Genomic DNA, 25,389 nt, shown 5'->3' with positions numbered 1-25,389 from the left:
TCTCAAAATTAAGTAGATTTTCAGGTATTAACAGGTATCATTTCTAGATCGCAAATTGCAGAATCCCTGCACAATAACATGTTGTTATATGCGTTTACACCTCTTTATTCATAAGTGCTAGAAATACGAATCATGTGTACCAATAGAGGACACGTTACATGCTCTGCTGGAGAGATACGTACCGTCGTATAACGTGAGGATGAAAATTTTATTTATACGTCTCGTACGTAACAATCTATTTACAGGTGATGAAATACATACATATCATGAAGGCCTTCGTATACAAAACGAAAAAGTCAGAAGAAAGCATTTGTAATACTCTTACGTACAATAAATTCACTCTTCTTTCTAAAACCTGTAATACTAATTTTATAAAACAAACATGTTTTATGTATATCACTTAAGGAATTACAATTTACAAAAAGATATAATAAATCGTCTTTAGGAATGAATAGAAGCAATACTGTATGGAATGAATTAGTACCTTTAAATTTTAACAATAATTCACAACCATCGATCGATGTTAGAAAATTATTGTATATATTTGGAATATTTAGATTCAAGCCTTTAACACTGTTAAAACTGCTTTTTTAACAAATCAAATATGAATAAAGTTTTGATTTTATGCAGTTCGATTAATTGTGAACAAAACTTTGTACTACATCTTTTTATATATTAATGAAATCTAATTTCTCGTCAAAAATATTTCGATCTAGAATATATATGGTACATTTCTATGCATAACTAGAGATATATATATTTGTCTGTGACAATTAAAGAAATAGATAATCATAAAAATTTCTTGTCTCAATGGAATACAATTACTTGCAAAACTTCTGATGAATGTCATCTATGCAGTTGTCCATACAAATCAAAATAGATTTGCAAAGATAAAAAGGTATACGTAATGCTATTGTATAATCATATATTAAGATGGAATATTTAGTTTGCTCAACCATAGTCGACGCTTAAAGCGCTCAGCCCTTTCTTCTTTATAGCTTCTGCCACAGCTCTTTCTAGAAAATTCTCTTGTTGGTCATTCTCATCAATTTTATCCAAATCAAAATCAAGCCTATTATATTCCTCTGTGCTTTTTGAATCATTCAATCTTAATGAATTTGCAGATGTAGTAGCTACAGAGTTTTCAAAATTTCCAACATTTTGTATGCGATTAGAGGGACAGGAACAGTGCACATCAGTGTATTCATTATTGGTCCAATATCCTGGAGCTTTGTCACTGTAAAAAGCACTGGATTGAGGAATAAGTCCTGTAGACTGTACTAGACCGTGATTACGAATTGCCATCATAACTGCAGTGTCTTCCATATCGTTTCCTCTAAACAACTGAAATCTGGACTCCTCCACGGAACAAGAGGATGAAGTTACCATAATGTAATTCTCTAATACTACATTAATGGTATTATCCACATATCCTTTGGCCACCTGACAAGCTTGCCATCTTTTCAATTTTTCCCTTGCTTGTCTCTCTGCATCGTCATATTCTACATTTTCTGTTTCTTGTACCATCTCTTCCTTTCCTACTGAATTCTTTTCCTACAAAATAAATGCTTAAATGGAACATATATTTTGAGAAATTAAATGATCACACTTTGCTCATTTCTATTTAGAGAAATAAAATATATGATTAATATATAAGATGATTCATATGATTAATATAAAGGACAGTTCTATGTCTTCTTCTATCTTAATTTTCATGTCTTTTAACATATCTGTCTTATGCCTTAATATACTGCATATATAGTCTGTATATATAGCTGAAGCATGTTTTGATCTAGGTAAAGTTTATAATTTTTATCCTCCCACTTTTGGAACAGTAGTAGACTTGTAAAAATAAAATACTGAAAACTGAAATTCGATATTGTTCATAAACTTTAAATAATGTCAAGGTATGCTTTAATTATAAGTATAACAATGCTAAAGTATGTAGTAACTATAACATATATTGAGGCACAAGACAAATACTTTGAACATTTTCTTTAACCATCCATAAATTAAAAATGAAGGAATATATGTGACATATATGCATATGATGTCTTTTACTTATTTTAATGTGTAGATTCACTCTCTAAAGTATTGACATGTATTTATGAATCACCCTATATATCATTAGAATAATTTAATATAATATTGAATTTATTGTAACTATACGTAACAGTTACCATATCCCAAATCGTCTCGTTGCCTTTAAGTCGTGTACATTGCCGTTTCGGAGGAGCTGGCCTTTCGTGATCGTCAGTATCTGATTCCTCGATGTCAGTCGCCATTTTCTCTATTTTATATAGAACTGTATCGTTTTCTTTTCAAACAACTTAAATAAGAATAAATAATTCCAACAACGATACTTCTAAACAATCATCAAGCAAAGAGTCTGACCGACGTTACAAAAATTCGAATCACTTCCACCAACTTTCTTTGACATCTTTCTCTTGGATAATAGTGATAAATCTTTGTCGTGCTGTCAATTAACTTGAAATAACTTCGACGTTTTTGATTATACGCAGTCTTCACAATGTGAGTAGATCGCAGTATAAAAATTGAATAATAATCACGAACGAATCGGTTAGAACTCAAGAGGACAAATACCACACATAATCAAATGGCAAGAATCGTTTTGACAGCTTCAAAATGGCTACTTTACCATTAGATTCTATATAAAATTACCAAATTGAATCGCAAGCATATTTCGTAGATTATTAATACGAAATACATTCTGAAAATATCGTAAAGAAAATTGTGCAAGAACGAAGCACATCGGGAAGTAATTTAAATTTAAATTAATCTACCTGGACGGTGTTTTGACTGCAGCACTACATTCTAAAATGGCGTAAACATGTGTTTGCAGTGTTCAAGGGAATTTTGACGTCTGGTTCTGTCAAGCATATCGTTTTGTAAATCGTTCGAAGTAAATTCGTTTTGACATTTTCGTTAAACACGCTAATTGGCATGGCAGTCTGTGGAGAATACATTCGTAGTCAATTTCCCACGATAGATGACGACCTATACCAATATGTAGAAGGTATATTTCCAAAAAATAACCTATAAGTTATACGAAATATTTATCACTTCGTTTATAAGTGGTACGTATATTTTTAACTAACATAAATATCCGTGCTCATAAAGGTATTTTAGATAGTTCAAAGGATGACTTCGAGGATGGCGACGAAGTTTACGAAGCAATAGGGGAGGTATTACACGAGGTTGCAGAAAAACCAGAGAATGAGGTTAGGTCTGTAAACGTGTTCGCACTTATCACTTTTTATAATGTTGTCAATTACCCTTTATTGCTATCGTTTATTTTATGTTTAACTTTATAACTTACAGCTACAGTTTCAACTTACAGTTCTTTCTGATATTTATTTTTGAAATCATTTTCTTACATAATCTTTGCTCAAATTTCTAATTTAGAATTTTTTATTTGCAGACAAATATGCGTCAAGCTACTGGAAATGCTAAAAGGTAATTCAAACGATGGAAATGTTGAAAGGAGAAAAAATGGGGTAAACAAAGTATTAAATGCTCCAGTACATTTGGGTACTATGGCTGCTACCCTAGAAGCTCAAGTAGAACAAATAAAAAGTATATGGGTTACTACTAGAGATGACGCTATGGTAAAAAATAATTCTGTGGATAATTAATATTTAAATAGTACTTTGATCACAAAATATTCTTTTACAGAAAGTAGATGCCAAGAAGCTGGAAAAGGCAGAGGCAAAATTGCAACAAAAACAAGAAAAGAGAAGTAACAATGAATTGAGTGGACGAATTAATATTGTAAGCCAAGGTATAGAATCCGCTAGCGCGAGTCAAATGACGAGTAAAAAGGATAGTAGAATGGAGACAAAAGGTGGTGTAAATAAAGCCCAGGATATTAGAATAGAAAACTTTGATATAGCATATGGGGATAGAATATTATTGCAAGGAGCTGACTTAACGCTTGCATTCGGTAGACGCTATGGCCTTATCGGTAGAAATGGACTCGGTAAAACTACATTACTAAGAATGATATCTAGGTACTAAAACATGTAATATGATAATTTCTTATTCTACGTATTTTACTTAATCTTCTAAATATTGTTTTATCTCAATCATTTCAGTAAACAGTTGAGAATACCATCCCATATAAGAGTTTTACATGTAGAACAAGAAGTCGCTGGAGACGATACTTCTGCTCTCGAATCTGTATTAGAATGCGACCAAGAGAGAAGTATGTTACTTAGTAAGGAAACAGAATTGCAAGTGGCGATCGAAAAGGATGGTGGTAAAACGGGAGATGCATTAGGCGAAGAATTAGCTAGAGTATATGAAGCAATGCAGTTAGCTGAAGTAGATAAAGCACCTGCTAGAGCTAGTGCAATTTTATCAGGACTTGGGTTCTCTGTCGAAAGACAATCGTGGCCAACTAAAGCTTTCTCTGGCGGCTGGAGAATGAGATTAGCACTTGCAAGGGCACTGTTTTCTAGACCTGATCTTTTATTACTTGACGAACCTACGAACATGCTTGATATTAAAGCCATACTTTGGTTGGAGAAATATTTACAGTCATGGCCAACTACGTTACTGGTGGTTTCTCACGACAGGAACTTCTTAGACACAGTAAAGACTCGTGTGCTTTAAAGAATATTATTCATACATTCTAAATAAATAAGTTTAATTTTATGATATTTTTTACAACAGGTTCCAACTGATATACTATATTTGCGTGGACAAAAAATTGAAGCGTATCGTGGTAATTATGAACAGTTTGCAAAAACTAAAGGGGAACGTGAAAGAAATCAGCAGAGAGAATATGAAGCTCAGCAAGCGAAAAGAGCACATGTACAAGAATTCATTGATCGATTTCGATACAATGCCAATCGCGCTTCTAGTGTACAGAGTAAAATTAAGATGCTAGAAAAATTGTAAGTTCAGTAAATCTAATCTAGAGAACGATCAGAGAACGCTCAAATTTTATCATTTTTAACAGACCAGAACTTAAACCAATGGAGAAGGAAGGAGAAGTAACTCTTCGTTTCCCAGATGTTGAACCATTAAGTCCTCCAATATTGCAACTTAACGAAGTCTCCTTTAGTTATACTGGAGGAGTCGATAATTCGTATATATTTAGTGGCGTGAACTTAACTGCTAGCTTACAATCCCGTATTTGTATCGTAGGAGAGAATGGTGCTGGTAAAACTACGCTTTTAAAAATCATAACAGGTGCACTAAGTCCAACACGAGGCACAGTGCATGTTCATAGAAATTTGAAATTTGGATATTTTAGTCAACATCACGTAGACCAACTTGATATGCGTGTGTGCCCAGTTGAACTATTGCAAAATCATTTTCCAGGTGTGAATTAATTTTTAATTTGTACAAATGTTACTATTAATAGATTATTTCTATATTCTGTTCTTCATTTAATTACCAGGTAAACCAGTTGAGGAATACAGAAGAATGCTTGGAAGCTTTGGAATAAGTGGTAATTTAGCTTTGCAGACTATTAGTTCTTTATCTGGAGGGCAAAAATCTAGAGTAGCATTTGCACTAATGTGTGCTGCAATGCCAAACTTTTTGGTACTTGATGAACCTACGAATCATTTAGACATCGAATCCATCGAAGCTTTAGGCAAAGCATTGAATACTTGTCAGGTAAAAAGTCGTCCTAAGTTTTCTCTTAGTTTATGTTGTACAAATTCTATTTTGAATAATCTTCCAGGCAGGTGTTATATTAGTTTCACACGACGAAAGATTAATTCGCATGGTATGCACCGAACTCTGGGTATGTGGAGAAGGATCTGTTCGATGCATCGAAGGTGGTTTTGACGAGTATCGTAGGATCATTGAAAAGGAACTTGAAGTATAAAGATCGTTTTAATTTAATTGCATTATCAGTCTCTGCATTGTCCCCACTCAAGTTACCGATGTGAAAATTTCGATTAATTCAAGTAGATACAAGAAAAGAACGAATGTTTTGGGACAATGGAAATTTTTGATTTATTTATCGATGATATCACGGATATTATATCGTCTATTTTAAATAAAATCGTGATCATTATAAGAATCATTGTTTACATATTATATATATATTTCATCATATTAACATGAATTTTGCAAAATAGACTGAGTCTTCAACTTACAAGAACATAGAACTAGGAAAGTTTCACATCGTTTAACTGCCAGCTACAATAAACTATATCTAAAAAAATTCTGATATTTAATATTGTACATTAGTTAATAATAAAAAGTCGTTGTTATAAATAAAGGTATATAAGACTTTGTCCTTATTACAAAACCATTCAGGATATTACATTCAAGATATATATATAATATAAACGCAGTTCTTTTCTTTAAATTTACCATATACTATCTCAATAATACGACATATCAAAATTTTATACGAGAAATTTGTAGAGCTGTGAAATTAAAAACATTAAAATCAACATTTTATTTTTAATAAACATAAAATGTTCATGATACTTCATAATACATAGTAGTTTTAATATTTTTATTCCGCTTCCTTTTTCTTTCATCTAAACCTTTCATTTCAATGTAATAATATTTCGAAAACTATTAAAACTAGTTGTATAACATAATAAATATAACAAATTACTTGAATGTGCCAAAGAAGTGGTTCTGTGTTGTCACAGTTAACCTCCGGATGAAGTATTTAATGATACCATTGTATTGGATATAGAAGACATTTGCATGGGTGGCGCAGGAGCTTGTTGTTTTGCAGCTGGAATTTTCAAATACTTCTATTATTTTTCTCTTGACAAAACTTAAATTCGCTCGATAATCAGGTAATTACTTTAACATGCAGTTGGATCTTGAAGATGCATATCACGCAATGCAAGCAATTAGCTCAAGTAGTTAAATAAGCACCTAGTATTAGTTGCTGTATTGTAATATATATAATAAACAATTAAATTAGTTAAATAAGTATGTGCTTTATTTTTCATACTTAATTTTACTTTGTGCCACATAAATGTACATGCAAAGAGATAAACTTTCTATTCATGAGCAGAAACAATACAAACTAGTTGATTTATGATATATGAATATAACATGGTGACTCATTGTCAGTAGTAAATCATATGCAAGAAATGATGCATAGTTTTAGATATGCAAATTTATAAAAATAACTCCGCAGTATACCGCCTAATAGTATGATTCGAAAACGAATATGATGGACTTTTAAATATATCGTTCTCACCATTTCTGCTGCTGTAGACTTTCGTAAACCCCTTAAATTGCTCCGGCGGCGGGAAATTCGCAATAGAATGAAACATATCCGCGAACCGAACCTCTAAATCTAGAGCATTCATCGTCTGTCCATTGCGCATGGAAGAACTCCTTGTGGGAGGTGTTGGCGGTGGTGGCGGCGGCGGGGCTAGTCTTTGATGAGTAGGAGCTGGACGGTGCGGAAGGGGCGGAGGTGGAGGTGGTATACAAGGAGCGCTAACAGTTACTCTAGAAGGAGGTGGCGGTGCCACTCTAGTTGCTGTAGAGGGTATATTGTTTGATCTAGATGTAGGTGGAGAAGGAGGTTTCGCGACTGGAGGCTTAAGAATTCGATTTGTAGGCCTCGATTGGGTCTCGTTCAGACAATCCTGAGACTGATGAAGGGAAGGTGGAGTTGGAGCAAGTACAGGAGGTGATCTAGGCAATCGCATACTTTGTGCTCTTGACACACTTCCTCCAGTTAAGTTTAATTTCTTAGGAGGTGGTGATGGTTTGTGCAATGCAGATGTTGATGTGGTAGGTGGTTTGGGAGCAAGAGTAGGCTTTCCAAATCCCTTAGGTGCTTCCATATTAGAACTAGAGTCTGCAGTACTTTGTCCTGGCATTGAGTTTGCCTTCTAAAATGTGACACAAAATCTTCAAATCTATATTAACATATAATTTTTTAGATATCTTTACCTGAACAAATAGTTGTGGCTTTTGAGTGGCTGGTGGTGGAATTGGCGGTGGACCTCTTTTTATGCTAGGGACAGTCGATTGACCAAAGTTTGTATTATTAACATTACTATTATTCTTTTCAACTGCAGAAGTCCGAGATCCTACAGGCTTCAATTTAGGAATACCAGTAGGAAATAATCCACCTAGTCCTATGGGACCTCCATTACTTGTGCTAATGCCACTGTTTGCTACATTAGAACTATTTTCCTTGCTATGTAAGGAAGAAGAGTTTCCTGATTCACCTCTAATTCTACCTAAAATGATAATAATAATAAGTATCGCTGACTGAAAAATATACATATTTTATAACTTACCACTAACTACAGGTGCACTTTTATCTACGGTTATAGTTTTCTTTAAAGTTTTGCCAGCTCTAATTGACTGAAGAAGTAAATTTCTATCCTGATCTGCTACCCCAGAACCAGATGTGTTGAAGACAGGAGGTGGAGGTGGAGGTGGTGCAGGCATCCTTATTCAATTTTTATAAAAGTATTTACCACCTCTGTTAAAATCGTATTATAACAATAAAACGATTAATTTAAATAAATCTGAATCACAATCCTTATGATCAAATTAAATTGTAGACTGTAGCATGTAGAATGGCTGAAACACATTTTGAGATAAGATTAGACCTCCTACACAGAAAATAGTGCAATTAGGTTAGCGAAAAAATAATTTCAACATTTTCTACGATATTTTATATTTGTATTGGCAATTTTTATACTTTAGAAACATATGTCGTAAGTATAATGAGACAAATTATAAATAATTTACCTAAAATTGATAAAACGATTCTATCCCCCCAGAGGAACAGTCTTTGAAACTACCGCACTTTGCATCCGTTTCTGATTCACTATGAACGAACAGAATCCACAACATTCCAAATTTTTCCAGGGCCGATAAAAATTCAGATGCACTGATGTTTCTTACGGGTAAAAATTAAAATCGACTCGTTAGACGTATAGATAACTGAATTAATGCACATCTTGATAAAAGTCGACCATTTGTTTATAGCATTGACGAGTCATATTCGATCGAACATGCATACGTCGAGTCGAATACACCTGAATACACCACACCTGGGAGCTCTTAAACTCATGACAGTGAAATGAGAACAGTATCTTTCTCTTGTAGCTATGTTACCATTGGCTACCAAGAAGAGATTCGCAGCCTCGCTTTCCACTATAGAAACACACATCCGTTTTTAAACATTCCAGTTGTAATTGTTTCCTTATTCGTTTATGCAATCTGGAAGTTAAGTAAAAATATTAATTCTTAATGTATTAAAAAACCGACAAAATGATTTCCATAAATTAAAGTTGATTAAAAATAAGATATCAATTAAGATGTATTAAAATTAGACTTTTACTATATAAAAAGTAATATTTTATGCGTTACATTAAAATATAAAAGAAATGTGAAATATTTGAAATACAATATATACATATATATAATTTATAAGGAATATAATTAGCATATAATAACATACAAATATAGGTGACAGAATGAAGCTTCTTTCTTAAAGAGAAACTTTCGCCATTATACAAATAAATAAAAGCAATGAAACATCTTATCTTTTAGGTTTTTATTCTGTACATGATTTTATTCAAATAATAGCCTGAAAAGATTAATCGAGTGCAACAGTTGTTGTCTCTACATAGCATAAAATTTTTCTATATTAAGGTGAAAGACTGAACATATCTGAGAGTCATAATATCAAAAACTGTTTATAAGTGTAAAATTTATTTTGTGCAAAAGATCTTTCTTTTTACAATTAATATACAATTATTATACATATTTACAAAATTCGCCCATCAATACAAAAATAGATTATATACTATATTGAATTACGATAATCCCTGTAAAAAGTTTCCCCTCGCGTTTAGCTGCATTGCAAAACATAATTGCAATAATTTTTACGAGCTCTCATAAACAATGTAACACTACCTAGATTTTTAAATCTTTCATCGATGTTGTTAACATAACAACCAACGTTTTAACCAACAGCTTTTTTTATTCCTAAACCTTCCAGGCAAATGATCCCATATGGAAAAAACATAATTCTTATTTTTATTCCTTTGTTACATGATTCGTTGGTTCAGGCTTTATTTCATCGATCTGTTCAGTAATAACTATATCAGACTGCTCTGTATCTTTATGCAGAGCAATAATAATTTTTTCTTCCGTGGAAGATTGACTATCTGAGGAACCCTCCTGTGTTGAAGTAGCTGCTTCCTAGAATAGAAAGAAAACTATGAAAAAATAATAATAGACCTACAACATTTTCGACTTCCCATTCTTTTCGTTAATCTCTAAACTGAACTGATCCCAGTCAGATTATAACTCTTCTTACCGTACTTCGAATCTTCGTGTGTGTCTTTATATGTTTCGTCAAATGGTCTGATCGCATGAATTTTTTAGTACACTCAGGACATTGGAATCTCTTTTCACCGGTGTGAGTTCTACGATGCCTCTGAAGCTCATCCGACCTAGTAAATTTCTTACCACAAAATATCCAACTACAAACAAACGGTCGTTCTCCGGTATGCCATCTCAAATGAGCCCGAAGATGACTGGTCTTTCCATATACCTTATTACAACCCGCTATATGGCATACATGTTGCCGTTTTCTAGTCATATCTCTATTCCTATTCATATGAATTTCAATCTATAAAATTGTTATGAACTTGAACAAATACAGATTAGTTTTAAAATCCTACCTATCACCATCTCCGCAATTAGGACACGTGCAAGCAACCCTTCTACGATGTTGCTTATTAGAATCCGTCTCGATATTTGCAGACGGTGCAGTAGCTACTTGATGCTGGTGTGATGTGGGGGTAGGCGTTGTTAACGCGTTATTCGATTGAAGAGTTTGTAAAATTTGCCACTTTGTCGGATCATTCGAATCTAATTGTACGGTTGGAGCAGCAACAATCGGTGCAGCTGCTGTTGCAGGTAGCGTTTGAACGGTGGCGGGCTGAAGAGCACTTGCAGGTATAACTTGCACATTACCTAAACCTGGAATATTTTGCACAGGTATCGACTGAAGAAAACCATTTGTCGCGTTCATTCCACCAGCAGGTTGAAGTTGCATTATACTGCCATTGCCAACGCTCCTCATCATGTTACCTTGCTGGGCAGTTAAGCTTGCTAACGCGGATGCAGGAATTAAAGTTAGCTGTTGTGCTTGCGTTCCTGTAAAATATACATATTGAACTGTTAATATGGTTTTCCTAGTTATAGATAGAAGAAATTCAAATTAACAGTCATTGGTCAATGTACCTGCAATTGTAATTGGCTGAACTGCAGGTTGTGTTGTTTGAGCAGCAGGAATATGTATAACTTGGCCGCTAGCTAATTGTCTAGCATCAATACTGGCTACTTTTATATCACCCTCGACTGACTCTGGTGGTCTTGCTAATGCTGATAACGTCTGTACATCGATTTTCTGTCCATCTTTTGTGGTAATTACATTGTTGCTTCCTTGCATTGGCCTCCCAAGTGCACCGATTCCAAGTACCTATAGAAGATGCAATAAATATAAACATTTAATCATAGACATAAAAGATAATTAACCCTCTTAATACATCTTCTACAATCTTTCACCTGAACGTTGCTTGGGGTTGTTACTGTTGTGCTCCAAGTTGCCACAGTTGAAGATGGCGTGGATGATTGTTGTTGCGCTTGTTGAACTTGTTGTTGCTGCTGCTGTTGTATAACTTGCTGTACAACTTGTTGCACTTGTTGCTGTTGTTGCTGCTGCACTTGAGCTTGTGCCGCCTGCTGTTGCTGTTGCTGCTGCACGGACTGTACAACCTGTGGTTGAGCTTGCTGTTGCACTACTTGCTGTGCTTGTTGCTGAGCAACTTGCTGAGCTACTTGTGTTACCTGTTGATTCTTATATCAAAATTATTTTAATAAAATCGTACATTGTTATATGATGTATTATTTCTTTTTATATTTACTTGTAAGCTTTGAAGTTGTGGTATGTTAGCAATTTGGACTTGCTGAATTTGTCCATTAGGTGTAATTATTTGAGCTACTTGTGGAATTTGCTACAAATAAATTTTATTTCAAATAATATATGTATACTAATTCTTATCGCACAAAAATTTGTATTCGCGTAATCGACATACTTGCGTGATCTGCGGTATCATCTGCGTGGCAGGCACATTGAAAACACTGGACAATGCTTGAACTGGAAAATGTACAGTTTGATAAACTGTCTGTCCATTACTAGCAGTAACTGGTACTTGCACAGGCACAGTTTGTTGAACATGTTGCATAGGAAACTGAAGAGGTCTAACTTGTACACTTTGCCCTGAATATAAAAAATATTTAATGAAATCTGCTATCTTTTATAAAAGTAATCTGATAACAATGGAACACATACCTGTTGGTAACTGAACAGTTTGCGCAGTGATATTCTGTATAATGGAAGTAGGAAAGACACTGGGTGCTTTTATCAAACTAACTGGCTGTGGTGTAATAATAGTCTGACCATTAGCCAGTTGTACTTGCTGGCTAGCAAGTTGAACTTGTTGGCCGTTAGCAGTGGCGAATTGCATTGTTGGTTGGCTTTGATGATGCCCTCCTGCAGCAGACATAGCTGAGGATGGGATGAAAAGTGCTTCTTGGCCATCAATGTTAACGGTTTGCATCTGTGGTATAACACTATAACTGAGTTGTTGTTGCGGTTGTTGCTGTTGCTGCGATTGTTGCTGTGTTTGCTGTTGTTGAGACTGTTGTTGCTGTTGCTGAAGCGCAGCTTGAGCCTGAGTACTGATCAACTGAGCACCCTGAAGTAATTTTTACATCTTAAAAGGAGAAAGAAAAGAAGCGAACCATTTAATATTCTTTTAAAAGCATTTCTCACCTGCAAGAATTGTTGAGGCAAAGATTGTACAGAAATGGTTTGTGCTCTTTGTTGATCATGCTGCGGTTGCTGAGTCTGTAAAGGCACAAAATTTTGCAATTGTTGCAAAGTAATGACTTGTGGCTGCTGTTGTTGCTGTGCTTGTTGTTGAACATCTTGTTGCTGCTGCAATTGCTGCAAAACTGCCGCATTTGTGGTTAAGAAACGAATTTGAGGTTGGGCAGTTTGCTGTTCCAATTGCTGTTGTTGCTGTTCAGCTTCATCCTGCTGCTGCTGCTGCTGTGTTTGTAAGAGATCATGATCTTCGATCTCCTCCTGTCAAATAATTACAACATTTGCATACTTCTGCATACTTTATTTCTATAGAAATAATTAAATCAAATTTCTCAATCGTTTTACCTGACTGATACTTCTCCCATCCACGCTTCGTTTCATGATAAATATATGTGTAGTATATTCTTAACACAAACAAGGTCGTCGTCAACGCCAAATTTATGCAGATTACCCTTATGCTAGGAATCCATTCTTGACTATACCAAACAGGACTGACTATTTAGTCCGTGGTACGCGGAAACACCCGCTGGAAGAGCGTTTAATCTAAAAAATTCAGTAGTTGGTTAAACCTGCTCTATTTTACTTTATAACTACTTAAGGTATGAATCTCCACCAAGTTAGCTACAATCGTAACTACCCTGCCACTTGAACACCGCATCTGGCTCCGTTTTTCTTTTTCTTTTATTTCGAGTTAAAGTAAACGACATTTGCTACTCAGGTACATCGCGATTGAACGAAAATGAAGTGAAAATAATGCGAATGAAGCCGTAGCGTCGAATGAGCAAGAAACACGAACGACTTAAACGATATCGACACGTGCGAAGACCACTCTCCGAAGACAAAGAAGGCCAGAGAGCACTCCTCGAGAACCCAATCGAGGACCGCCTCTCTACGCCCCTGTTCCTGCCGCCCCACCCGCAGCCGCTCGAAATATTGCCCACCGTGGCAAGGACGCGCATAACCACCGACACAGAGGCGCACTGTATGTCGTCACACCCGCCCACTCGGTCGTTTGTCGACTGTCCGCCTCACCAACACACTCACCTACACGCGATAACGGGGAAGGCAGCCTCACGATGCAGCCTCCACCCACTTTGCACATGGGACTCCACCTAACTCGCGAACAGCACGTGGCTCCTCCGCAGAAACGTCCACTATGTACTCCCGCCACTCGATTTTTTCCTCAAAAACCAGGATGATAAGCCTTCCGTGCTCGCTACGCTTCCTGTTTCATCTGTTCGACCCCGTAGCTGTCCCTGAGACGGCCATAATAGAACACCACGGATAACTAAACTTCAACCTAAAAGATTTTACAATATTGTAGATTACAAAGAAGTTGGTAATGAACAGAAAAATAAATAATACAGTATAATAATATTGTGTTATGTAAAGTAATACATATATTCGCTAAAATATATATATATATATAATATATATATATATATATTCGCTGTTTTAGAAATGCATTTCCATGTATACATCTATACACCGACGTGCATACTCAAGCGTTGCGTGGTACGCGCGCGCACACTATTCTCGAAGCGATCACAGTCGACGATCTATGTCCTCCTTCTTTGGTCGATACACTCTCTGTTATAGTGGAAACGTTTTTTTTACAAAAAGAAATACGATCAAACGAGATTCTTTGCCACAATGGTTCAACTAATTTCCTTGGTAACACCAGAAGATTGACGCTATGTTCAAAGTTGCCGCCAAAAGTACAGATATAGGACAAGTCAATGTTCTTCTTTTTCTTTCTGATGATCGACGAAGAAATTAGTTAGCGGATACTCTATAACCGACAATTTCCGACGAAAGAACAATCTTACGCTGGTTTCGTATCACCTTGCGAACGATTCGATTTCAACGTGATTTCAACATGTGCACGTAGACTCGCAACGTGTTGGTCGGCCGTCCCTCGCGAAAACAGGGCTACGAATACCGCTATGAGAGGACTACTTTCGCCGTGGGGCGGTACACAAGGTGGCAACGTCGCCGTACGCCAAGTGCGAGGATCAAAGCTCTGATTGGTCGTTGGTTATTCGTGATAGTTGGCACCGAGCAGAGGTTCGTTAGACAGGGGCGTACGCAGAAACCGTCGGACGCCCACCCCGTCGAAGAGGGATAAACGATGCACACCTCCTACTTTCTCTGGCCTTCCTTCCCCTCTTTTTACCAATACCCCCGGTCAGGGCCACGCTTGAGCAGGGTCGCGAACATCGGCATATCGTTGTTATAGAGCAAACTCACTCTCTCTCCTTCTTACTCTATCACATTATAGAAACGCTACTGATTGCCTGATGCCGACATTTATAGGGAGAAGGGAGGAGCTGTTAGTACTCCCTCGCTATGCCGCCGCCCTTCTTTTCATAATCAGAAACAAGCTTCACGAAACGAATCTCTCTTGCTTTAGTTGGCCATGTATGGAGTGGCCGAGTAGATTATGTGTTGAATGTGATTCAATCCTGAAGGCTATTTTAATTGGAAGTAGTGATGGGTTGTCTCAAGCATTTCAAGCCGCATCGAATATCTGAATGTGGCGAAAATTCAAATCAGTTCGAATACGATTCAATACCCTAAAACTTATGAAAGTCTTGGACCTTGAAAGTCTTGGAGATCTTGAAAGTTTTGCAACTCTTGTAAGTCTTAAAAGCTTAACGTGTAGTCAATATTTGACAGCATTTTGAATACTTTAATCCAAATACATACATTGGTATAAAATATTAAAGATAAGTAAATAGAAAGTTTGAGATATTGGAAATGCATCTACGCGAACGATTTCCAAGAGTTTTGAAGTATTGAATGATATTCGAATCACTTCGAATTTCAGCATTCTTAAAAAACATTGAATCATCTCAAAACTGACAATGAAATTCGAATGCCCATCATAAGTTGTATTTCTATGCGATACAATCCTGCAAGCTACTTCAATTGGAGGTTATGAATCTGTCGATGTTTTTTCGATCAATCATATGTATTTTCTATACTTTTTTTAAGACTCAATTCACGTATTGATTTCGTTAAAAAGTGGGTACTTCGTACATAGCAACAGCAATTTTTCAGCAAGGTGTATAAAAATATCGATAGGAAGGGATTGATAATATACAGAATACAGAACGATATAAAAATAATTTACTTAACAAAAAGTATATAATCTCATACTGCTCCAATTTGAGGTTATGAATTTACCAATATTTTTTTATATTTTGTACTTTTTTTGGAACTCATCGGTAATCTATTTATTTCATTAGAATTTATCTGGTGTATAGTAATAGGAATTTTTCAGGTAGGTACCTGGAAATATTGATGAGGTTTAATTCAATAAAGAGGAATGGATATTATATGGAAGTGGTATACATTTGACATGACAAAAAATAACATATTTATCTGGAAGGAATGAGATGTAAAATAAGTCCAATATGGCTTTTATTAAGTCAATGATAATGACAAGTGAAATAAATTAATCTCTAACATCAACCGTATGTCGTAATTGCATGATGTTAGTAACAATAAATTAAATAAGTAGTTACATTTAAGTAATCAGATAATCTACATATAGACTGTTTACTAATATACATTAGCAATTAACGTAATTTATAAATAAATTCTTCAAGAGTTCTAAAAATAATATCGAGCTTACAATCCAATGGCGTGTATGATTATGTCACATGTAATGTGTACCTAAACAGGGAATTATTCACAATACATGCTTGACGATTTTGTTACAGCGAGTCTAAAGTAACAAACTTAAAATAACATCATGTATTTCTTTATACCAAACTGCATTTTCTAATTGCGTTAAACTAGAATTTATTTTCTGTAACATCAACTTTGTAATTATGAAAGCATAAGTTCAATGATTATGGCATTTAAAATGCTCAACGTTCGTGTAAGTATATAATTTTCTAAAAATTGTACCAACTCAGTATACAATGACATACCTAGTCATAAATACGTTTCTTAATCATATTGATGCATTTAAAGACTTATATACAGATTAGAACATATCTGTTCTATTCCTTAATGAAAACTGAAACACTGTACATAAAAATATTTACATATTAAAATTGAAATTGTTGTTATGGTCGTGTCCTTTTCCGAAGTTGATCTTTAAAATAGTTAAGATTCAGCGCAGCCATAATTAATGTACATTTACGCGCTTAAAATCTTCCCTCTTATCTTCATCTCGTTCATTTTGAGCTTGCAAGCTAACTGCAACGAAGGTAGAAAGTCGTTGTATAAAGTACGAAAAAAGATAAATAGGTCTACAAAGTAGTAATCCTAGAGTATTTGTACTAGAGTGGGCTACAATTGAAGTTCAGAGTGAACAATGATTTTGTCATAATGAATTTGTCGTAGAACTGTGTTTTGAACGTGTAAATTGCTTTTAGAAGCGTGCAAAAAATTGTACAATGCCACAGAAAATGAACCTCCTACAGTCCACCGCCTGATCTCTCTACACTGATCTGTTTCTTCAGCATATCTTTCTCGTGTTGCGCCTCTTCCATCTCTGCCATCCTTGCAAAACGTGAATATGCCACGTGTCCAGATTTAATGGCCGACATCATCTGCGTCAAATTGAGAAAAATTAGCTTTAAAAATTCAAAACGAGGAGAAACCTGGTTCCATAAACTTGGTGATAATCACAGTTTCATAGTTTGGCACAAGAGCAGCATGATACTAAAATATGTTGAAAGAAAGAAGTAAAAGAAGTAGAGAGGTTCGAATATTCATAGAAATATTGTAGTCACAACATCAGAACAAGACACGCTTTGATTAGATTAGATTATTGTAATCTATTAATATGTAATCAGGTCTAAACTATTCGTGCAACAAAAAAGAGAATATTAAAAAATTTGTTACGAGAAATTATGATAAAATAAAGGAATACAAATGTTATTGGTATCTATCATTATCCAACAGATCTTTTGTGCGATTATTTTTTTTTTTTGTTAAAACTGAACTAGTCCTAAGTAATGTTAAAAGATATGTAAATATATATGTAAAATAATGCAACAAAAGAAATTTGAGGAAAAAAGAAATTTGAAAGCGGCTGCAAGACTATACGACAAATCCGTGCGTGCGAGCTTTCACAGACCTGAAGATATTCGTCCAACTCGACCTGACCATTCATATTAGTGTCGATTTCGCGTAGTATTTCATGAAGCTCTTCACCAGGCACTTCCTTGTCACCAAACAACTGCGAATGGTAAACAAATGTTTCAATTAAATATATGCTTTACGATTTACCTGTAGATAATCTTGTAACTCCATTTGCCCATTGTAATTGAGATCAATTTCATTGAGCAAAGTGTGCATCTCATCTTCTTTCAGTTTTATGCCAAGTACCTGTACATCGACAATTACACGTATAATGAAAACAAAAAGAAAATAAAAAAATAAGTTTAGCATAAAATTAATATTATGTTTTATGCAAACCTTAAGTCCCCGTCTGATGTCGTTAATGGAAACATAGCCTTTGTTGTCTTTATCGATGATTCCAAAACGTTTAATATACAACTGAATTTCATCCTTCGTGAGGTTGATAGGAATTTTGTCACGAGACGCGCGATTAACCATTTGTCCCATTTCATTAGCGAGGAAGTCACTAGCCTCTTTATGCTGTCTTTTCTTTTCCTCCGGTGTCCAATGTAATTCTTCTCCCATAATGTCGATAATTACCGGAAGAGCTTCTTGTGCTGCTTGGACGTTTAAGAAGGCTAATCTCAATCGTCTTGCAATCATATCAATTGCTGTTCTCGCGTATTCACGAACTCCATATCGAATCTAAAATTAATAGCGGTTAATTATTACAATGAATAAAGAAAGATATATAAAAAATAATGATTGATAGTATTTACCTCAGCGTCGATATATGGGAATTCAGGATGAATCTTTTTGCCTATAATTGGCCACCTTTTACCAGTAAGGGAAGCCATTTTTGCTACAGCAAATGCACGGTCTCCATAACTCTTGGCCATATGTTGCGCAACCTCACATTCCAAGCCAAAATCTTGTACTAATCTGATGTACATTGTTGGACTCCAACCATGAGCTCCCTCGAGGAGAAAACCATTTGTTTGACAGGGTCTTTCAGGCTTTAAATCGCAGGCTTAACAAATAATATGAAAATTAAAAATAAAACTTAACAAATCTCTATCGTACATATACATCATGTACTATACCCTTGATAGCTGTATCGATAGTTTCCTCAGCCATCGCTCTGTACGTTGTCCATTTTCCTCCAGCTATCGTGATAAGTTTCGTGGGACTGACATGTACAATGTGATTTCTCGCAAGGGACTGGGTATTTGGTTTGTTTGGATCGGAGACAAGAGGTCTAATTCCGCTCCAAGCGGACAAGACATCCCCTCGACGAACTTCAACGTCCGGATTGAGGTAGTTCTTCACTTCACGTAAAATGAACATAATTTCATCCTCAGTGGGTCGTGGATTATGCGTTATTTCGCAGGGTAAATCAGTCGTTCCTGCGATCGTTTGTTTCTGCCAGGGTAAGAAAAAGATCACTCGGCCGTCACTCGTTGATGGATCCAATAAACCCATCTGATCGGGGCTATAAAAATGAATTAATACATATAATTAATGTATGTTTTTCTTAACCATGCTTCCCAAGTTCAAGTTTTATAATCTACTCAGTTATTCACCTGTAATAGCCTGGAAGAACAATATGAACACCAGAAGAGGGACAGCAGATTTCTTTAACGTTCTGGTCATCCATTTTCCTGATATGGTCGGTGAAAGGTCCCGTTGCGTTTATTATTGCCTTTGCCTTCACATCCCATTGTTCACCCGTAAGTTCGTCTTTCACTCGAGCTCCAGTAAGGACCCGATTACCATCCTTCGTGCAGAAAAAATTTTATTCCGATAAACAATCTATCTTCACATGGCTCTTATTACATATGTACAATCAGATAATATCGATGCCAATACCTTATCGAGACCTTTCAAGAGATTAACAACTTTAACATGATTTACGACTGTGGCACCATGTCGTGAGGCAGTTAGTGCAACTGCCAAATTCATTCTGGCATCATCCTGTTGACCTGTTACATCAAAGCAATATGAAATTACAGCATGCTTGAAAGAGTTGATAAAGAATAGCACAATAGAAATACCATCATAGTAAACAATAGCTCCTGTGAGTTTATCTCCTTTCAGCATGGGAAACAATTCTAGCGCATCCCTCTTGCTGAGAAAGTACGATGATCTAACTGTCTTGCCTCCGGCAACAAGATCATACATTTTTATACCAAACCAGTAGTAGGGAATTTGCCACCACCTGTTGAAGATAAGTGGATTTTGATTATTGATATCGAACAGGTAAAAACAATTAAGTAATAAACATCATAACATACGTGTAAACAGGCAACATGATAGGCAGAGGATGAGCCAAATGAGGTGCGCTGTGTAACATAGACGCTCGTTCATGCAAAGCTTCTTTGACCATTCTGTATTGTTCTACATCCAGTTGTAGTATAGCCTTCTGTAAGTAACGGACTCCTCCATGAATAAGTTTAGTACTCCTAGAGGATGTACCAGAAGCAAAATCATCTGCCTCGATTAATGCCGTCTTCAAACCTGGAAATTAAAAATAGCATATGATTAATAGATAACTACCTAAGGTATTTTATTTATTTAAAGTCGCATTACCTCGTGTACATGCATCTAACGCACATCCAGCTCCAGTCGCACCACCACCGACGATAAGAACATCGTACTCTTCGTGATTCTTCAACGCCTTCACTTGATCTTCCCTGGTTGGCAAAGGTCTTTTCGATGGTCGTGATTTCTGTACATCCGCGTGTACCTAATAAATAAAGGAATATTGTATCAAGCGAGCTACAACCAATTTTACACAATACGTCCTCCGAGATTAATATTTTTATTTGATCATTTTGATTATAAATAAATTTCTGATGTTTATACATTTTTGGGAAAATTTAAGATTCCAGAAATCTACAAAATACATATATGTAGTATGCAAAAGTATGTAAAATATTTAAAGTAGAGCACTTATTATCATATTTAGTAGATGAAACAAATTTCTATCTAAATTCTATTTTTTTAATTATGTGCATAAAAATATAAAATTCCATAAGATTCATCTAATTATAAACCAGTTTTCATAAATGACACGATACTAGTCGATAAAACAGTTGAAGATGGAGCGGGTCATTCAAAACAAAATAGCATTCGCCGCGTATTTATTAGTACAGATTGAAAGCTATTCTTCGCTTATCATCGTATAGGAGCATGGGGCAATTATCGTAATAGACGACCCTATACCAGTGTCGTCTTGGATATAATCAACTTTAGTCACTTCGTGATAGAATCAATTGCGATCACGATTCGTGTCACTGTATCAATTTGATTTGTCGGGTATAATCAAGTTTGATAAATATCGGTATCGTGCTTACACTTCCATACAATAAATGAAAAATTTTACGTTGGTCTTTATTTTTATTTTCCTTAACTTTTGTTCATATATTGTCAAATCAGAATGAAATAATCCTATATTCAGACGGGCCATAGCTTCGAAAAACAATCGTGTATCAAAATAGACGAGCATTCCTGATAGCTCGTCCTGGCCTGGCACAGACCTTTGCAGCAGTGAAATTTTGGTATCCACGTGACTTCTAACTTGGTAACTTGCTGCCACGAAACACTACAGCCTTGACTGCCAGTGTAAATTATAGTTACTAATAGCTTTCGTTAATAGCTATAAGTCAAACTGAAAAATGCAATAAACAATTGAAATTTTATTGCGATGACGATTCTGGCTTCTTTCGATATTTGCACTTAAACAGCATTTCTTTTAAACGCTGTACATTCTCAGGAAACGAGAAAGAAAAAAAGATACAAGAGCGATAATCAAAATTGTAATAAGAAGAAGTTAATACGTTTGATTGCAGAGAACAATAAGAAATGACTAAAAAATTTTCTGGTATATAAAGGGGGCCCAACAAATCCATCTTCGCTGATATCTCACTGCCTATGTTCCTGCCATTTTTAACATAATCCCACGAGTGAGTTTCAAACGGAAAATTCCATATCCCTTGCACGATTAGCTCTTACAAAGAAGAAATCATAACCAGCAAATAAAGAATGAAATAGCGAGAACATAATATGCAAAGTAAAATATTCAATATATTGGCACATGCCATATAAGTAATTCTCAGTTTTTCTGACAGCTAAGTTTTAAGGCAATAGTTCTCTAAAATTACCATTGAAACTTAATAAAAAGGTATAGGGAATTGCAAAAAGTATGGAAAAATTAATTATTGATTAACTTTGCCAATTAGTAACTTTTTATTCTCATCTAGTATATGCAAACTAACGTCAGCATCACTTGTGAGATGATCAGATAATATATAGAAAGTGCAACAGATTTCTGTCTAGGTTCCATTTTTCCAATATGAATTTTTAGCATAAATTTGCATGAACATTCACGATTTAATAAAGTCGATTATACTTACGGTATTATCGGTCATTAACAGATAAGAAGTAAGAGCACTAGCACCGATGGCACTTGCACCACCCACTAATAGCTTTAGCGATGCCATTTTATTACGTCTGTTATGATGGAACCACCCTTTTGGAAAGATCTGAAAATAAACGAAAATACGCTTGTATTACTGTTGCTCGCGTCAACCGCGGTTTAGAAATTACGTAAGACGAGAACGGAATAGAAAAATAATTATAGAAAGATACGACGAAGGGTTGCTAAACGGCGAAATTTCTACACGAATGATAAGCGTTCGTTAAATGAAGAAAAAATATCGTTATACAATGATAAGATAAATGATAAGATAAATCGAATTGATAGCTGTAAAACTGAAGATATAATCTTTCGGGCGATTAATCAATGCCCCTGATCTATTTAGTGAATCACCATGCAGATTTTTTGGCAATACATCAACAGGTGCAATTTGGACGACAGTAACAAGGAAACAGATACAGTACAATTTTGTTTATTCGAACAAATTAATACTAAGCCTTCGCTAATCCGAACTATGATCAAGCATGATCTCGTACTATTTCGTAATACGTACAAACACTTATTCTTATGAGTATATTAATACATGCAATTATTTATTTTTATATAAAATAAATTCTATATGTCAAAGGAGGAATGGTCGATCCTAATATGTTTCAACTAATAAAAGATGGAGAGAATAGCTACTTAGTGAACAGTGAACTTCTATTATCGGAACAGCCTTGTCCTCCTGTTTGTTCGAATAAAGAAGAGATTCTACTGTATTAAGAAGGGATACGACAAGAATGTTATCGACGAGGATTTAACCTAATTGTTTACAAATCAAAATTTGAGTTTGATCATCTTTATGTGTCTTATGTAAAAAGCAATGTAACGTACAATGATTTTAGATATTGATACAGCTATGAAAGCATAGAGTTACATAGTTCGTTGGCTTCTTTGCAAAGATTTAAGTTTTAAAAATGTTTATTGGCAGTTATCCCGGAATATTTTTGTCCTGATTAAACGTGACATACCGATTCTTTATTTCTTTTGCATCGGATCATGTGATATACGATGTCTCATACGAGACGTCGTACCTACACTGTCTTACTTACGTATACAATGATGTAATAGACCTTAGTCTAGTGATTAAGAGCCATGGGTGCAAAGTGAATTACTTGATAGTAGTGCTATAATTAACCGGCTAGAACTCACTCTTACTGAGTGAGGAAATCCGTCTTGATAAATCTACTGCATACATTCAACGGTTTCTGTTGAATTATCAGTTATAAAATACGTGATTGATAATGAATACGGACTATATGTAGTTACTATGTAAACGTAGTATAACGCGATATAATACGCAAGGTTCTGGTTGTTTGTCTACGATTTTATTAAAACTTCGAATGCCAGGAATTTTTTCAAAAAGTACTACGACATATTAACCGATTTTTAGCAAGATGCATTATGATTGCACGTTTCAAAGATATATTATGTATTAGGTAAAGAAAAACGCGTTTTTACTTTCTGGTAATAAATATAGCGATAATTTTAAATAGTAATAAAAAACATTGACGCAAATAAGGCATAATCATTCCCTATACTATCGACGGTTTAATTGCTTCTTCTCTTCAAATTTTTATTAATAATTTTTGTACATATGTTCGGGTTATTATGTTATATATATATATGTTATATTATACTAATATAACTATTAACCAATGAAAGTAACTGATATATTTAATTGAAATATGATACACAGTAAGATGCACGTGACTCTGACGCACTATTTTTTATCGGGTGACGTGTTCGTCTTAATTCATGAATTAAGGTAATTCAAATAAAAAAGTAAGAGAAAATAGAAAATATGAAATCATTACATGTAATTGGCACTTCTCTAATCACAGAGTTACTCGCCTTTCAAGTATCAAAAAAATAATTTACGTTATGCTATTCACTATGAGACCTTGACAGTCCCCTAAAACACGTGGAATTACGTAAGCAGTATTAATCAGCAAATTCTAATATTCACAGTTTCCTTTCTGACTATTTCTCTTTTTTTTATGAATGTCAGATGCATCGAGATATAATATATGCGAAATATCTTATGAAAATGGAGAAACTGATTGGATTGGATGAAACTAGTTAACACTAGTTGAATCTTATGCTCGAAGCAAACGGAGTCATAACATTTCCATAATTTTTATAAATATTAAAGTACATGTATATTACGATAATGCAAATGTAGAGACCGATGTCGTAAAGCTACGTTTTAAAATAGCACCCGAATCTCGTGCCAAATGATTTGGAATGTCATCAGTATTTGTATTGTAACTGTACTCATTATACAATACAGATATACAATATTATGAGTGGGAAAAAAAAAATATTCACTAACTTTCTCTTATTTCAATATGGATGAATGAATGAAATCTCGTAAACAATCCATTCTTCAGTTACATAAATCGACCTCAACGTACCACCACCTTCTTCTAATTAAAACTTCAGTGATCATAGGAGTTAGTTTATAAGGATTTCTATAAAAAAATTCATAATTAACATCACCTTATCTCTTCGTTAAAAAATGTAAAATAATTTAGTACGAAAATAAATGATTTATTATCTATATGCAATAATTCATAAAATGTTCTTTGCTGTAGTAGCAATTGACATTTGTGACATTACTGATAACGCTACTTACTGTGAAACAAATTGACAGCTATGAGAGTCTTGAAAACACTCGCGCACAGTGGTGGTGAGTGCGATATATGAAACTAAAAATTAACGATAGACATAATCAACGAGGATGCCGGCACACATTTCACTGACTCGCGCGAGCGAATGAACCGTAGTGAACGATCAAACGACACTTAATAAAGATGTAAACTGACTACCTCAGCGACATCTTTCGAACATTTTTCTATTTATTGAATGGCGCGCCTAATAAAATGTAAATCAGTTTATTCGCTTCTTTTTGTCTGTGGATAGAAAGATTAAA

At 34.9% G+C, this 25,389-nt stretch overlaps 5 protein-coding genes and 1 long non-coding RNA gene across 15 annotated transcripts; 2 read left to right on the top strand and 4 right to left on the bottom strand.

Moving 5' to 3' along the window:
- Positions 1-89: 89 nt before the first annotated feature.
- LOC100742844 lies at positions 90-2,629 on the bottom strand. Its single transcript, XM_012392232.3, has 2 exons — positions 2,181-2,629; positions 90-1,554 (listed from the first exon to the last, which is right to left on the bottom strand). Exons 1-2 carry the CDS (start codon positions 2,283-2,285, stop codon positions 952-954), a joined length of 708 nt encoding a protein of 235 aa, XP_012247655.1. The 5' UTR covers positions 2,286-2,629; the 3' UTR covers positions 90-951.
- A 198-nt stretch (positions 2,630-2,827) lies between these two features.
- On the top strand, positions 2,828-6,266 carry LOC100740598 (ATP-binding cassette sub-family F member 3). Of its 2 annotated transcripts, XM_003493819.4 has the most exons (9): positions 2,828-3,037; positions 3,142-3,247; positions 3,443-3,629; positions 3,697-4,031; positions 4,116-4,614; positions 4,696-4,919; positions 4,985-5,349; positions 5,429-5,649; positions 5,717-6,266. In XM_003493819.4, the coding sequence occupies exons 1-9, from the start codon at positions 2,965-2,967 to the stop codon at positions 5,861-5,863; spliced, it is 2,157 nt and encodes a 718-aa protein (XP_003493867.1). In that variant the 5' UTR covers positions 2,828-2,964; the 3' UTR covers positions 5,864-6,266. The 2 variants fall into 2 exon arrangements, with proteins under 2 accessions (XP_003493867.1, XP_024227232.1); XM_024371464.2 differs by lacking the exon at positions 2,828-3,037 and having other exon boundaries at positions 3,142-3,242.
- Positions 6,267-6,419: 153 nt separating this feature from the next.
- LOC100740478 (WAS/WASL-interacting protein family member 1) lies at positions 6,420-9,060 on the bottom strand. The gene is made up of 5 exons (XM_003493818.4): positions 8,734-9,060; positions 8,274-8,562; positions 7,921-8,213; positions 7,214-7,859; positions 6,420-6,736 (listed from the first exon to the last, which is right to left on the bottom strand). Exons 2-5 carry the CDS (start codon positions 8,425-8,427, stop codon positions 6,648-6,650), a joined length of 1,182 nt encoding a protein of 393 aa, XP_003493866.1. The 5' UTR covers positions 8,428-8,562; positions 8,734-9,060; the 3' UTR covers positions 6,420-6,647.
- Positions 9,061-9,522: 462 nt separating this feature from the next.
- On the bottom strand, positions 9,523-14,863 carry LOC100740359 (transcription factor Sp4). Of its 6 annotated transcripts, none has more exons than XM_012392229.3 (12): positions 14,747-14,863; positions 13,937-14,192; positions 13,238-13,435; positions 12,839-13,153; positions 12,356-12,761; positions 12,099-12,283; positions 11,928-12,017; positions 11,569-11,859; positions 11,245-11,482; positions 10,680-11,157; positions 10,313-10,607; positions 9,523-10,194 (listed from the first exon to the last, which is right to left on the bottom strand). In XM_012392229.3, the coding sequence occupies exons 3-12, from the start codon at positions 13,271-13,273 to the stop codon at positions 10,030-10,032; spliced, it is 2,499 nt and encodes an 832-aa protein (XP_012247652.1). In that variant the 5' UTR covers positions 13,274-13,435; positions 13,937-14,192; positions 14,747-14,863; the 3' UTR covers positions 9,523-10,029. The 6 variants fall into 6 exon arrangements, with proteins under 6 accessions (XP_012247652.1, XP_012247653.1, XP_003493865.1 ...); XM_012392230.3 differs by having other exon boundaries at positions 14,738-14,860; XM_003493817.4 differs by having other exon boundaries at positions 14,722-14,858.
- Positions 14,864-14,990: 127 nt separating this feature from the next.
- LOC117152379 lies at positions 14,991-16,630 on the top strand. Its single transcript, XR_004462750.1, has 2 exons — positions 14,991-16,068; positions 16,179-16,630. It is a non-coding gene; the product is annotated as an uncharacterized LOC117152379 (long non-coding RNA).
- On the bottom strand, positions 16,302-25,263 carry LOC100740030 (glycerol-3-phosphate dehydrogenase, mitochondrial). 4 transcript variants are annotated; one of them, XM_024371463.1, is made up of 13 exons: positions 25,093-25,263; positions 22,390-22,518; positions 20,564-20,720; positions 20,269-20,491; positions 20,029-20,192; positions 19,844-19,956; positions 19,558-19,751; positions 19,078-19,466; positions 18,754-19,004; positions 18,332-18,679; positions 18,143-18,241; positions 17,991-18,092; positions 16,302-17,460 (listed from the first exon to the last, which is right to left on the bottom strand). In XM_024371463.1, exons 2-13 carry the CDS (start codon positions 22,474-22,476, stop codon positions 17,326-17,328), a joined length of 2,262 nt encoding a protein of 753 aa, XP_024227231.1. In that variant the 5' UTR covers positions 22,477-22,518; positions 25,093-25,263; the 3' UTR covers positions 16,302-17,325. The 4 variants fall into 4 exon arrangements, with proteins under 4 accessions (XP_024227231.1, XP_033179812.1, XP_024227230.1 ...); XM_033323921.1 differs by lacking the exon at positions 18,143-18,241 and adding an exon at positions 24,790-24,928 and having other exon boundaries at positions 25,093-25,257; XM_024371462.1 differs by lacking the exon at positions 17,991-18,092.
- Positions 25,264-25,389: the final 126 nt, after the last annotated feature.

Source organism: Bombus impatiens, unplaced genomic scaffold, assembly GCF_000188095.3.
Source record: "Bombus impatiens unplaced genomic scaffold, BIMP_2.2 scf_1334, whole genome shotgun sequence".
NCBI lineage: Eukaryota > Metazoa > Arthropoda > Insecta > Hymenoptera > Apidae > Bombus > Bombus impatiens.
The sequence above is the reverse complement of the archived record's forward strand: the minus strand, read 5'-3'. Positions and strand labels throughout refer to the sequence as shown.

Bases quoted from the DNA above. Each gene is read 5' to 3' on its own strand.
- LOC100742844 (XM_012392232.3), bottom strand. From the start codon at position 2,285: ATGGCGACTGACATCGAGGAATCAGATACTGACGATCACGAAAGGCCA. The intron at 1,555-2,180 runs GTAACTGTTACG...TTTATTTTGTAG, and splicing joins ACGAGACGATTTGGGATATG to GAAAAGAATTCAGTAGGAAA.
- LOC100740598 (XM_003493819.4), top strand. From the start codon at position 2,965: ATGGCAGTCTGTGGAGAATACATTCGTAGTCAATTTCCCACGATAGAT. The intron at 3,248-3,442 runs GTCTGTAAACGT...TTTTATTTGCAG, and splicing joins AAACCAGAGAATGAGGTTAG to ACAAATATGCGTCAAGCTAC. The intron at 3,630-3,696 runs GTAAAAAATAAT...ATTCTTTTACAG, and splicing joins CTACTAGAGATGACGCTATG to AAAGTAGATGCCAAGAAGCT.
- LOC100740478 (XM_003493818.4), bottom strand. From the start codon at position 8,427: ATGCCTGCACCACCTCCACCTCCACCTCCTGTCTTCAACACATCTGGT. The intron at 8,214-8,273 runs GTAAGTTATAAA...TTATCATTTTAG, and splicing joins AAGTGCACCTGTAGTTAGTG to GTAGAATTAGAGGTGAATCA. The intron at 6,737-7,213 runs GTGAGAACGATA...TGAAAATTCCAG, and splicing joins AGTCTACAGCAGCAGAAATG to CTGCAAAACAACAAGCTCCT.
- LOC100740359 (XM_012392229.3), bottom strand. From the start codon at position 13,273: ATGAAACGAAGCGTGGATGGGAGAAGTATCAGTCAG. The intron at 13,154-13,237 runs GTAAAACGATTG...ATTATTTGACAG, and splicing joins ATGGGAGAAGTATCAGTCAG to GAGGAGATCGAAGATCATGA. The intron at 12,284-12,355 runs GTATGTGTTCCA...TTTTATATTCAG, and splicing joins AACTGTTCAGTTACCAACAG to GGCAAAGTGTACAAGTTAGA.
- LOC100740030 (XM_024371463.1), bottom strand. From the start codon at position 22,476: ATGGCATCGCTAAAGCTATTAGTGGGTGGTGCAAGTGCCATCGGTGCT. The intron at 20,492-20,563 runs GTAATGCGACTT...TTTAATTTCCAG, and splicing joins GTTAGATGCATGTACACGAG to GTTTGAAGACGGCATTAATC. The intron at 19,005-19,077 runs GTATAGTACATG...TTATTTGTTAAG, and splicing joins TATCGATACAGCTATCAAGG to CCTGCGATTTAAAGCCTGAA.